We start from the raw sequence: 14,148 nt of genomic DNA on the forward strand, positions 1-14,148 counted from the left end.
AAAAAATTAACTAGTACTAACCATACTTCTAATACACTACTTAAAATCTACTCTTGCGAACAAAAAGCAGTAAAAATACTCATTTGTCTGAGACATGCAAAGTACAGCATTGTCCTGGGTAACAACACGTACCTTTGCAAGTGATACCTGGTTCCTTTAGGTGCAATGGCTTATAGTAGTAGTAAGCTAAATAAGAGACCTACGAAAAGAAGTCATAACACAACTGGAATTTCACATTTGTCAAGCATATAAGGCTACAAGTTGTACAGTTTGTGAATAAACGAGATATGTTGAATGGTGACATTCCCAGCCATTAAAGATGCAAATGCTTGATGCAGCATATCTTCTCTCAGCCTTCAGAAAGGCTCATGTGCAGAAGAAAGAAATCACTGAGTATAATAGCCCAAGTTTAGTGGAATCATCATTTTATATATGTACACACACATCCATGGTACAAGTTTAGACTTCAGGAACAGAGTGGTCCATCAGGCTTTTCATGATGCTAGTTGCCATCCTAAGGAAAAGGAAAAGGCATTCAGTTTTTTAAGATAACTGCAGAAGACCACTAAAGCTTCTACTCACTGCATCTTTGTCATTGCTAGCCCTTTAATACAAATTAAAAGCTGGACTTTTACTCCACTGTTTTGACAACAAATGTGTTACTACAGAAAGCTGCACCAAACTGCACATACAGAATAAAGAGAAGGCCACAATATCCAACATTTCTATTAGTAACTGAGTTATGTTATCAATAACTTGCAGGATATGGGCACATGTGCAAGCAGAGTACTATCACTAGCACAAGGGAAGGAGGGCAAGGGGAAAGGCAGCTGTTACACTAAGAACTGCTTTGTAGAAAGAGCATATCAAGCAAAGGGGGTAAAAAGGAAAAAAAAATACTCGATTTTACCTGAAGCATTATTAATTCCTAGCAACCTCAAAAACATTTTTGCAGGACAGATTTAGCTGTATTAAGCCACCGTTGCCAAAGGATTAGAAAAAAACAACTATATCCTGCCAAGAATCATATTTACGTCACAGGAATCAGTTGCAGGAAAAAGAACATTTTAGTTACAAGGTAACAAATACTTGTGGTATCTACATACTTAAAAGTTCTCAGAAATTCAGGCTTAGTCAAAATATGTTTAGAAAAGGGTTTTGAGACAGGAAAAGGCAAAGTATCATTACTAACATATGAATAGTTTAAAAACAACTAACACATACCAATTTGACCAAAACATCAGATTAAGCAAATTTTCAGGCTCCCCCACCCCCCTCTCCTCCAGTCTTCTTGTAAAGTTTGCAATTAGTTCTTATCATGAGTACATTTTATTTAGCCTACAAAAAATAAAGTCCGTGTCAACTTGATTATAATTATCACTGTGGCTGCTTTGTATTACCTACCTCTTTATTATATACTCATAAATACTGGAAGGCATGACAGTAATGGTCACTACATTTCCAGCTGTTGCCAAGATGTCTGCAATCTGAGGGTCCTGTTATTAAACAAGAAGGCATATCAGCAACATAACTCAAGCTGGCTAATAAACCAGCAACTCAAAAGCTTCTTCTAGATGCATTTCATGCGGTTTAAGAGACCCAGAACTCCTTGCTTGGAGTATTTAACCTTCAAGGCAAATCACTGAACCTGCAATGCCACCTCATAGACGTTTGGTACCTTGCATGAACTGGCTACAAAAGGGATGCATTTGTCACACACAAAATTTCTGCTAATATTTAACACAGGCTAGCAGCAGGAAGCTTAAGCTTTGTTTTGATAGCAAAGTTAGACTACAGATAGAAACTGGCAGTCAGCCTTGCCAGGCAGAGAGGAAGAGAACGAGTTACTCTGCCTACTAATACAAAACTGAAAAGCCTCAAAACATATATGTCTCTCCAATCAACTGACCTCTCATGAATGACTTATTTTATGAACATGAAACAATATACTACAATCCTTTTCCCTCTCCAAAACACACACTTACCATACATACATACATAAAAAGCTCACAGCTATCCACACTCACCACATACTACTTATCTTACCTTCAATCCAATTACATTCTGGCCATTAATTTCACAGATGTTGTGCTCTGTAAGAAGTCCATTTCTTGCAGCAGAACTATCTTTCACTATTGAGGTTATTTTTCCATTCTTGAATATGAAGCCAACATGCCCTGTGCTGTCCTTATGCATAGTAATGATTCGTTCAAAAGGTCTAAAAACACATTTAAAATAGAAAATTATGTTTTCAGTTCACTAAACCAGAACCACATACTATTTTACCATCTTTGGCTTACTAAGAGTAGTTGTATTCTAAGAGATTCCATACATCAACTATAATGAAAAGTAGTTGGGTTTAACTTAATTTTGTCAATACTGTTACAGTAATATATAGTTGTTTATAAACCTTACATGTTTTCCCTGTTCTACAGACACTTCACCATCTGGATTAATAATAATACAAAAATCCCACAGAACATCCACCCACTCACCCACCGCTAGAACCAAACGCACACAAATGTCCATTCAAAATTTAGTTTTTTCTACAAACATTAAAAGGTAGATAAAATAGCACAGGCAGATAACAGGATTCTGGAGTACAAGGCTTTCCTGACAACATTTCTACTGGTTTATGGACAATAAACCTTTAAATTATGCTCTTGAAAAGCTAGGAGATCCAGGAAGGTGGTGTGGAATTGGGAACAGAAGTGGCAGACAAAGCAGGGAGTCTACTACCACAGTATTTTGTTTCAATACTTGATTGAAGTAGCTGCCCTGATGGAAGCACCTGTACTCCACTGGGTCAAACTTGGTTCTCAAGCAAGAACAAACATGGAAAGAGCTTTGAGGCACATATCTAGTCATATCATCTGTCTTCTTGCATCCTACACATCTTATGTTGAATCTGACCTGTTAGTACATACAACTAGCTACAAGCTTGTTATTTAATACAATTAAAAATCTGTATTGGTTTGTAAAGAGTACTTCTAGTAAAACTGGCATCAATGCATAGGTAAGCAACAGAGTTAACAAGAAAACAATCATGCTAAATAGAATGCAAAGGTATTCATTCATGCAGCAAGTATTTTGGTACTTTTACTGCTCTTTCATTTAGTGTAAGCAAAAGTCAAGTTGTGTCCAAAAAAAAGCACAGAACTTTTCAATTCAGAGTTTAAATTTAACTTATGCTATCACTCACTAGTTTACCTTGGAAAACATTATGCCTCATCATGCCCAGGTAGTTTACAAGTTAACAACCATTTTGATTATTCCCCACAAAAGGGAACATTTCTGAGGATCCTCACTACTGAAGTACATGGACAAACAGGTTTTGCCATGCCTGCGGTCCTGCTCGAGCAAGGGGAGACCCAAACCCCACAGAATTACTCCAAGATGGACAATGACAATCCACATCTGCAGTTAGCTTTACCTGTCCCGGATGATCATTGAAATCCTTTCTGCAGAAGCTTGTTTCAGAACTTTGTGTGCTTTATCAGAACTCCATCCTGCACAGTTTTCACCATTGATTTGCAGAACTTGGTCCCCAAACCGCAGACCAGCAAGGGATGCTGGGGAGTTGGCCTGAACTAACTGGACAAATATACCCTACAAAAGAGAAAGAAAAGGGGAGGGTGGGGGAGAAGAGAAAGTTCTTCCTTTAAGATGAAGACCAGTGACAGAATGCACAGCCCTTTAGCCTCCCATTTTCTATGCAATACCAGCCTAACAGACAGAAGGACTCGCCAGTCCTTCTGGCAAGTCCTCAAAAAAGAGAGGCATGAGTGTAACATTAAAGCCTTACTCCAAGGGATAAAGACGCCTGTTTGAACAGGAAATCTGAACAATTGGATCAAAACAAACTGGTGATAAATTTGCCTATCTGTTGCTGCATTTAGCTAATATTTCCCTTCCCAGACATCAGAGTCTACATACAGCTACAGAAATAGACCAACACTGCCAGGAACATTATGGCAGATTTCTCCTTTCACAACCCTATTAGCTTTCAACTTTTTAATCAATTACGACTTGCAGCAGCTCAGGTAGAAAACCAAGGTGTTACCAAACTATTTCTAGTCAAAGTACCCCTAAAAACCAAGTAAAGCATATTGATGCAAACTATAAATAATACCGTTTTTTGGGAGGGAAAGGGTGTTAAAAACCCCCATGCTGCTCTAAGAAAACCCCATTTTCTGCATTATGAGAACTATAAAAAGCACTTTAACCCTATATACTACATCGAGTACAATTTTTAAAAAACATTCAGATTAAATGGCCTTGCCAAGAGGAGAAAAAAACCCCAAACCAAAACTAACCACAAACAGAACAGTAGCATCTTCCACATTGAGAATCAAAAGGTACTGAAACAGAGAAGCTCCAAAGCAGGACATTCTTGCAGCTATATTCACATTAAGGGAAACTCAAAGGCCTTGTCTGAAGTTCCTGTTTACATACGGGTAAGAGGACAGCCGAACTAACCTTACTTTTCTCATCAGCAACACACTGCAACAAGTCTCTAACAGAAGAGCTACTTTTAAGCCCTGGGCAGTTCCTTGCATACTGCTGAACATTAAGTACTGCCCAGTGCTTCCACAAAATGAAGCAAGAAGTCTTGAACCACTAGAAAGTATCACAGCAGCTATACAAGGACAAGTTCATGTTCTCAAGTGAAAAAAAAAAAAGTATTGCAAGTATTTCAGGTGTTATAAAACACATAGCATTAAACTGCTACTGTAAATTCAGTTCCTAGTCCAGACAGCTAGAAATCTAGTTATGGATCTAATGAAAGACTTTAAAATTCTGGTAATGGATAGGAAAGCATTATACAGAAGACAATTTTGAACCCATACACTAATTTAGTCCAGTAGTAAGATCTCTAGAGGCAAGAGCAAGATTCAACACTTACATTGTCAACAGACTTCAGGCGAAGTCCAATTTTGCCATCTTGATCTTTACACAGAATTGCTTCACGGATTCCTTGCTTAATTTCCGCTCTGCGAATTCCAATATCATTTCCAGTCACTGGAGCTACCATGTAATTAGTAGAAGGTCGTGTTACCAGTTGCTGATTAAAACAAAACAGCCAGACAACTTAGTTTCAACTTTTAAAAACAGCTGTATGTCAGCTTATAGAAAGTGATACTTTAAAAAAAAAACCACACACAAATTAAGTCACACCACCAACTCTCCCCCACCCCTCCCAACACTGGAAATGTACAGTTTAAGAGCAGATTAACACAGGCACTGTTACTTGCAACAATTCATCCCTCCGTCAAGTATGGTACTTAAGACAAATAGTACTCTACCCTCTAGAATGCAAGATATACATTTAGTCTTTATACTTTTGCTTTCTGAAACATGTTTGACTGGTACTTACACCCTGTGACTGAGCAGCTGCTGCCACTGGTAAGTTTCTCTGCACCTCTTCCTCATTGAGGCTCAGGCCCATATACTGAGAAAGTTCTGGATACAATCTGGGGTACAACCCTATAGGAGAAAAACAAAACAAATCAATACAATTACTGGTTTAACAAAGAGAGCACTTACTGCTTTTGTGTACAATTACTCCACCAAATCTTCTCCTATTGTAATTAACTACTTGGAAAATGGTAACAGAAGACCCACTTTTATCAGGACTGTTACTCTAGCCTGGTTTAGAAAAGTAAACAGAAAACCAGCACTTCTGAGACAAAGAGCATACAGAGAAACCTTAGTTTCAGTTACTCCATTCATCCTTTACAGCACAAACATAAGGCACATGGTGACGAGTTCCAAAACCAACACTGTGCTGCAGTCCATGATGACATGCCCTTAGTCTAGAGCTTTTGGGCAATTAATGGAGAACTACTCTCCCTTCCACCCCCAAACCTCGTGTGCTGAAGAATACACACAAAGACCTTCCACCAAGATCAAAGCAACATTCTCAAGAGGTTTGCTACTACTATCCATGACAAGGATATTCCAGATCCCAGGCATGGAAAGGTTTCTGCAGAAGACAGCCTCCTGGTCCACACTACAGTCTGCCATGAGTCTTCATAAGAAAGCAGTTGTCATTTTCTCACAGCTTCAGAATGAAGGGACTTTAGACATGCTTCTGAACAAGATGAAACACCCATGGCCCTTAAAATATCTCTCTACACCCAAGAGGAGTGAGGTGCAGAGAGCAGGAGGAAAGGAAGTTGATCTGACAGACTTGTCAGACCTTGAGTCAAACAACTCTGGAAATAAGCTTGATACTGCTCTTGACATTCCACAGACCATTAACTGGTGCCACTTAACAAGTGGCAGTTACGAAAACATGTAGGAGTCCACCCAGCATTCTCACTGAACCAGTGGGGACAGAAAAGGCTGCTTGGAAAGCGAGGTGGTGCAAGAGATGGCCTCAGAAGGATGCAGGCTCCCCAGTGCACAAAGCTTAGGTTTCTAGTGTTCATTTATGGGCACATGTATAAAACCAGCTATTACAAGAATCCACGTTTGATCAGCAGTGGAAAGTAACTTTTTTGGGAAGGAACAAAGGTCATGGCAAGGTGAATGCCAGTATAAACAGGAGCCTTTTCTGCTCCTTAATATGCTGCTTCACGTGAGAACTGTCTCATCATATTTCTGGACTACTCTATTAACTTGTAGGTTCATCAATACTGATTAATAAGGTTTACATGAATAAATCTGCTTTTTTGCTTGTGTTTTCAAGGCCCTAGAATTACACACAACACTGCACAAGAATTCTGCAGCTATCCAATCTTTCTTGGTTTGTTCTTCACTAAAGACCACAACACAGGATACATCTTTGCTGGATATATTACATTCTCATTTCAAACAGAGCACTTCAAATAGCAGAACACATCCAAAAACTCCTGATGTTGTATAGCCTCCTGTCTCTTCCAAGACAGAGGAATTTCCAGTGGGTTTGGCTCATCCTATAGATAGTGTTAGTCCTCGCTTCATTTGGGATATATTGAGTGATTAATGCATCTTCAGCCACACACACCTCCTGAGCAATTCACACACAAGCTGATGTCAAAATTATGTCTCTGCCTGCTGACCAAGTAACTGCAGGAGAATTCAAACTCTGGACAGCAGAAAGAACACTGTCAAGATGGGACTGCTGAAGCAAACTCAGATCTGGTCTGGTGAGGTTAAGACTGCTAAGTTTCTGCTCCAGAAAGGATCTACCAGAGGCAACTCTCTGGTGAGCTGTGCAATCTCTTGCCTTAAAATCATCTTAGAGACACAAGTGCCCAGAGGAGAACTGTAAACAAAGTTAGAACCACCAAACTTTAATATCTAATCCACCAGCATTCTTGACAGCCATTCCAGAACTGCTGGTCATGCTGGTTACAGGCTTTAGGCCTTTCAGACCAAGCATAACTTATTAATTCAGAGCTCTGACCTCAAACATACTTGTGCACCTTCCTGGATGTACATGTGCATGGGAGAAAAGAAGGACAAATGGGACCTGATCAATTTCCCACCACACACTTGATTCCAAAATCTGCTGGAAGCTTTATGTTGATCACATGACAAGATTCAGTGACACCTTCCTGGGCACTTCTCCATTGACAGAGCTTCATCTTTGTTCCTAAGCGAGTCCATACAGAGAAGACAGACACATGCTGCCCTCTAAAGCTTACAAATACATATGTGATAAACAAGGACAAACAAGCGTTTGAGATAAGAGTTAAAAAGAGCTCGAACAGCATCAAAGGTAAAAATATTGTTATGCTAGGCTCTCTTGGAAAAGGTTTCACAAAGAAGAGTGAGCACTTCCCACAACTTCCTTTTATAAGCAAACATGGGTTTTGACTCCTATAGCACCGTACCAAGGTGGGTGTTGGCATTTCTAAATAGGCATGGACTTGCCCTTTGTAAATAGTTATATATTTATAGGTATTTTTGAGCATACTGTTAATTTTAGAATTTCATAAGTGCTTTCCACAACATTAGGATACTACACAGTACGTGAGCTTACCTCCATCATGAGGAATTGCAGCAGAAGCTTCAGACAAGATTGCTGGATTAGCTGGATTTGAAGAAAAGGCAGTCTGAGCCTAAAAGCAAAGAAACTCACATAAGTTATCTTGTACACGAAAAAAATCTTTATTATGCAGGCACAAGATTCAATATTTTCTATTTTTCTGTACATGCTAATTACTATTTATCTTGAAGTGAAGTCAATCTTTCTATTTGAAATTAACAGCCTCAATATAACATGCTGTAGTAGTAGCAAACCTACGTTGGGAGATCAGTTTGTATCTTCCTCAGAGACAAAGGTACAGTAATAAAGCAGAAACGCTTTACCGTCAACCTGTTCTGTTTTTGTCATCAAGCAAGTTAAAGAGCCTTAAAGGACACATTACATTTGGTTGACAAAGCTGTATAGTCAAAATGGTTTAATTTTAAGGTATGACCTTTAGCGGAGTGTTTTACAATTACTTTTTTCAGCTGGATGGCTGCAGTTTTACCTCTTCACCATTTACAGACATTACTGAGTTCTACCATAGTTCCTTTCAGGTTTCAATTTCTATACAATCCAATGTCACTAGTATAATATCTTCTGAAAGAAATGGACCTTCTAAGATAATTTGTATTCAGCAGTTCCTACTACAGTGAACATATTAAGCTTAACTTCCATATGGCTTACTGACTCAAAAATATGAGACCATAATAAAGTAAGCCAGTTTCCTTCCTTCTCAATACCTCAGCTACTCTTTTCTTGACCTTGTGTAATTGTGACCAGTGAAAAGCACTGCAATACAGAGACCTGTTAAGTGTGATGGAAATAGCTATCCCAATAACTTTCCTGAAGTTGAACGTCAAAGGTAGGGGGGAAATTACTAAATGCACAGTAAAACATTATGCTGAACAGGACACATAAATCATCTAACACAACATGACGGTCAAATTACTTCATGATGTTAAGGAAATGCTTAAAAATAGAAGACTTCATAGTCCTGTACACTAGAGGAAGTTGTGTTTGGAAAAAAATTTCAGAGCAAGAATGACTCATTATTAGGCAATAACACACGTACTTAGACGAACAGGATCCAATTCAAACGATGGACAAAAAGAACAGGTTAGAATAATATTTAACATAACAAGTCTGTTTGTTTTAGCCAGCAGGCATTTGAATCTCACTCGCTTATTGTGGATACAGACACTGTCTTTCAGCACTCGGCTCACTCTTCTCCTATGAGAACTCTCAAACATATTTGAAGACAGCATTTTTATAATGCACTTTCTGAGAGAGGCAAATAATTTAGTCTTTCATGCCAGCCAGTCAAGAGAGGTGATTCTGCCCCTCTGCCCTTGTAAGACCCCACCTGGAGTCCTGCATTCAGCTCTGGGGTCCCCAGACAGAGAAGGGTCACAGACATGATCACGGGGATGGAACACCTCTCCTATGAGAATAGGCTGAGAGAGTTGGGTTTGTTCAGCCTGGAGAAGCGAAGGCTCTGGGGAGATCTTATTGCAACCTTTTACTACTTCAAGGGGGCCTATAAGAAAGATGGGGACAGACTTTTTAGCAGGGCCTGTTGTGATACAACAAGGGGAAATGGTTTCAAACTCAAAGATAGATTCAGCTTAGATACAAAGAAGTAGTTTGTTGGGTTTTTTTAATGGTTGGTGAAGCACTGGAACATGTTGCACAGAGAGGTGGTAGATTCCCCATACCTGGAAACATTCAAGCTCCAGCTGGATGGGGCTCTGAGCAACCTGATCAAGTTGAACACGTCCCTGCTCATTGCAGAGGGGTTGGACTGGGTGACTTTGAGAGGTCCCTTCCAACCTCAACTATTCAATGATTCCTTGAAAAGTATCAGTCAAAATTGAATGGCTTACTGATTACATTTACTACAGTTTTCAACTGTACTACATAAACTCTAGCAGTTGGTCGATAAAAGACCAAAGGAGCACATTCTTGGCTCCAGGCTACCCTTTTTGAGTTCAGCATTACCAGACTGTAGATAAAGGACTTTGGTAAGATACGAAGCAAGGAGTGGGCGGACACGACAAGGAGGAATCTCAACATAGCACCCACAAGTTCAAAAGCCCCACCCACACATCCAAACACAGGTGAGATGAGGCACTGCACTTTGGGACAGCACAGGAGAGTTAACAAGCTGTTCTATGCAGTTTACTTGATTGCTTCCCAGTGAGAACACCAAGACAGCAGCCACCTTACCCTACAGCATAACTCCTTGCTGTGGGAATGACACAAGTTCAGGAAAAGGTAAAATGCTGAAGAAAGCAAGGAAACACCCCGTGAAATACATTCATGTCAAATTTCTCATGGAGCTTTTATCCACTAAAAAGAAGCATTAAACATTTCATATCAAGCTACAAAGTAAACAGTTTGTCTTTCCCCTTTTAGAGCATGATGGTAAAACAAGTTTTCAACTACAGCCAAGTCTCCCCTTTTCTGGATTAAGTATCACCAGATATATTATTGTCACCAAAATTCACCTCTTTTAAAGTCCACCATACCTGAATAACTTTGTCCACCTTCAGATCTTCTAGGGAAGGATAGAGAGACATTTTGATGAAGTCTCACTGAGTAAAGGGAAGACTGAAAAAAACAAACAAAGGGGAAAACAAACAACAGGATTAGCTGTCAAATATTTACTGAAAAAATGTAAAACAGAAAAATAAACCAGACAAAGTGCTAAATAAGTGACCCGTGCCCTGCAAGTCAGCATGAAAGATACCTGGCACTACAGATAAATTCCTTTAAGACTACCCATTTAATCTGTTATCAATAGCAGCCTTTGGGTAATAGGCTTTATTTAATATACTTAGCGTTGTCAAAGTTTAGGTCTCAGCAATGACAAAGCCTATACAGAAAAAACCATGTGACAGGACCATTGCAAAGACAGACTTTAGGAGGCCAGGATGCAATAATGATGGGGGTTAAGAGGAGAAACCTTATCACCCTCCTTCTCCCAGCTGGGGTAGTATTTTGTATGCAACTGTAGAAGCTTTCATTCTCTTATACAAAGTACCTAAACACTTTCATATATTCCAGTGCTCTGGCTTCAGCTGGGAGAGAGACAATTTTCTTCCTAGTAGCTGGTGCAGTGCTCTGTTTTGAATTTAGGATGAGAATAATGTTGATAATACATTGTTCTTGCTGTAGCTAATATATTAAGTCAAGGACTTCTTATGCCCTGCCAGTAAAGGCTGAAAGGGCATGGGAGCTGGGAGGGGACACAGCCAGGACAGCTGACCCAAACTGGCCAAGGGGATATTCCCTACCATGTGGCATCATGCTCAGAATATAAACTGAGGGGAAACCTGGCCAAGGGTCACTGCTCAGGAACTGGCTGGGCATTGGTCAGAAGCAGTGATCAGTGTCAATGTGCATCACTTGTTTTATATATTCCAATTCTTTTATTATTATTTTTCCTTCCTTTTCTGTCCCATTAAGCTAACCTTACATCAACCAACAAGTTCTCACTTTTGCTCTCATTTTCTCCCCCATCCTGCTGAGGCAGAAGGACACAGCAAGCAGCTGTGTGGTGCTTGGTTGCCACCTGGGGTTAAGCCATGTGATTCAGCAAGAAACCACTAAAGAGAACTGTCTTCCCATGTCCATTTCCAACACATCAATTGCAGCGAGAGACCATAAACCAGGAAGATTAAGTCAGTCGTGACTTTCAAAACACACAGACACTCCAGGCTGGCTCTCACGTGATGCTGGGCAAGCCCTGTGACAACTTATCAGGAAGTAACGCAACAAAACAAAGAGGGGAAAGAAACCAAAGCAAAACCAAAAAAAAAAACCAACAAAAAAAAACCAACAAAAAAAACCCCTTCACATGATTTTCTAAGGCACCATGCTGACATCCAGCTCTGCTAGAGTCAGTCACCTGAGGCTTCAGGAAATCCCATTTTTTCAGAGCTCCTTTGCTCACACTCTCAACTGAGATCAGCTGAACTTTCGAAAACCACAATAAAACATTTCACATCAACATGCAGGAACATTTTACTGGGGGTGGGGGAAAAGAGGGACAGACACAAGACAACAAAATGTGATACAGTTTTGCAAGTTATAGAGGCACTGATCATTTATTAATTAAGCTCTATTAAAAGCTTTCCGTTTGGGGATTCATTTTCTCATGAAGAGAACAGAGGTCCTTATTCATGTAGCAGTTTAGCAAAATCCCAGAGTAAAAGCGACCACTGCATAAATCCTTGAGCTATTGCTTCTCTAAGTGCAGATATTAAGTAGATTTATAAATGAACAACACAGAGATGCCTAATGTGATACTGCAGTAACACAACAGACATCTCTTCATATTACACTAAGCTCAATGACACCTTTTATGTTTGTTCAGCAGTGCCCAACAGCTCCAGTATCATGTCAAACTACAATTAAAAAATTCAAAAAGCCATGCCCTAAATGTGACAGAGAATTAAACTGAACACATGGCCCATTACGTTGCAATAACTGGTTGCCACTGACATTTTCGACTAATTGTTGCAAGTAAATCAAATGCAGTTAAAGCAAATTTATAATGCTTTATAAATTAAGCATACACATTTAAAGCCAGTTAAAAGTTCTGTTTTAATCCAGCATTGACCTGAAACAATCAAGTGCTTTTGCTCATCCAGAATGGGTAATAGCAAACATAAGCCCAAGACTGGCAAACCCTATGGTTTGGTAAGTGGTACCTGGACACTGCATTCTGCTCCTAACACCAGTCCAAGTCACACACAGCATCAGACTTGCCATCTACTTCTGTGCTACAGCTGCACTCAGATTCAGGTGCTGGCCCAAGCACCAGCACATGTTCAAAGACAGCACACCCCGGCAGCAAGCAGGCAGGAAAAGAGGGCAGGCCAAGGACAGTGTGTTCCCAAAGGAGTCACCCCATGGCAGGGAGATGAGGGGCACAACAGCAGCACTTTGCAGGCAGTGATCTCTGATACTCACACAGCAGTGGGGCACAGCACAGGGTGTGCCGTGTCTCCGTCCCAGTGACAGACTTCCATGTTACACCCTGGGCAGCTTTAGTTCTCCACAGACCAGTCTCACTCTGCACGCCATTACCGGTTACATTTGTCACAGACAAGCAACCACAACCTTCCTCTAGTTCACAAAGGGGAGCACAGTGCTTTCTGCTGAAAAGCACTAGCAAAGCTAAGCGTACGTTAGTTTGCGGAGCACGTAAGACGACGCTCCAGCAGCTTATCCTGCCACTTGACAACCCCCTCTGCCTTCCCCTCCCAGCCAAGGGCAGACAATCCCAAGTGTTTGTCACCACGGATCTGCTGGGCTGGCTTCCTTATCATAATCTCACCAGTTCCTGGTTTTGGTTTTCCAACAAAACAGCCATAATAACTGTCACCACTGTCCTTCCATTCAGTGAGCTCATGACTTTGCATATGACATTTTCAATTCCTACACGAATGCCCCTTGTAAGGTAATGCAAGAACCACAAAAAGTACTGTGTGTAGTTTAAAATAAGATTTTTAAAAACCAGTTGCCACTGTCAGGGACCATCAGTAATTGCAGGAAGAACTTGCCCACGACTCCTGTACAAGATTATTCACAGTATAAACATGAGTTTCCAGCAGGCACTGTAACTTTAGCTTTAGGCACTGGGGAGTGGATACCACAAAATATGAGTCACTAACTTCTTTTTCTCTTAAAAACCTGCACCAACATCAGAATCGTCCTCCTCAATCATTTCCATACTCCCACATATTGAGAGGAGCACGAGTGGTTAGGAAAGCAAAAGTGAAAACCAAAGGAAGAGCTGGATGGAGTTTTCAGTGATGGGGCATCCATAACTTCTCTGGGAAACCTGTTCCACTGCCTCACTACTCTCACATATCTGCCCTAACTCCGCTAGTGACCCACAAAACCTGGCAGGAAAGACCTCTCCCCACTTCTCAGTACGCTTGGCTGGAGAGTTCCACCGCCAGTGCCAGCGTGTCCCACTGAGCAGATCCTGTTTGCCGAAGGTTAGTGCAGTGCCACCAGTCCGAGACCTGCGAAAGGCGTCACTCGTGACACCCCGAGCCTGCCAGCAGGAAAGTCCCGACGGTGGGAGTGATCCGCACTGCCCTCGCTGGCAGGGCTGGGACGAGACAGGTTTCCTGGCACGTTCTCCAGGTGTGGGGCTGAAGGCAGCACAGGAT

At 40.8% G+C, this 14,148-nt stretch overlaps 1 protein-coding gene across 2 annotated transcripts; it reads right to left on the minus strand.

The window, feature by feature from the left end:
* Positions 1-10,572, minus strand: SDCBP (syndecan binding protein (syntenin)). 2 transcript variants are annotated; one of them, XM_009081043.1, is made up of 8 exons: positions 10,489-10,572; positions 7,973-8,051; positions 5,378-5,487; positions 4,907-5,065; positions 3,434-3,609; positions 2,047-2,218; positions 1,405-1,496; positions 1-514 (listed from the first exon to the last, which is right to left on the minus strand). In XM_009081043.1, exons 1-8 carry the CDS (start codon positions 10,537-10,539, stop codon positions 460-462), a joined length of 894 nt encoding a protein of 297 aa, XP_009079291.1. In that variant the 5' UTR covers positions 10,540-10,572; the 3' UTR covers positions 1-459. The 2 variants fall into 2 exon arrangements, with proteins under 2 accessions (XP_009079291.1, XP_009079292.1); XM_009081044.1 differs by having other exon boundaries at positions 10,507-10,539.
* Positions 10,573-14,148: the final 3,576 nt, after the last annotated feature.

The sequence above is a fragment of the Acanthisitta chloris genome, unplaced genomic scaffold, assembly GCF_000695815.1.
Source record: "Acanthisitta chloris isolate BGI_N310 unplaced genomic scaffold, ASM69581v1 scaffold4718, whole genome shotgun sequence".
Classification (NCBI taxonomy): Eukaryota; Metazoa; Chordata; class Aves; order Passeriformes; family Acanthisittidae; genus Acanthisitta; species Acanthisitta chloris.

Coding starts and splice junctions, on each gene's coding strand:
- SDCBP (XM_009081043.1), bottom strand. CDS start 10,539: ATGTCTCTCTATCCTTCCCTAGAAGATCTGAAGGTGGACAAAGTTATT. Junction 5,488..7,972: donor TGCAATTCCTCATGATGGAG/GTAAGCTCACGT, acceptor TTTCTCCTATAG/GGTTGTACCCCAGATTGTAT. Junction 5,066..5,377: donor CAGCTGCTCAGTCACAGGGT/GTAAGTACCAGT, acceptor TGTTTTAATCAG/CAACTGGTAACACGACCTTC.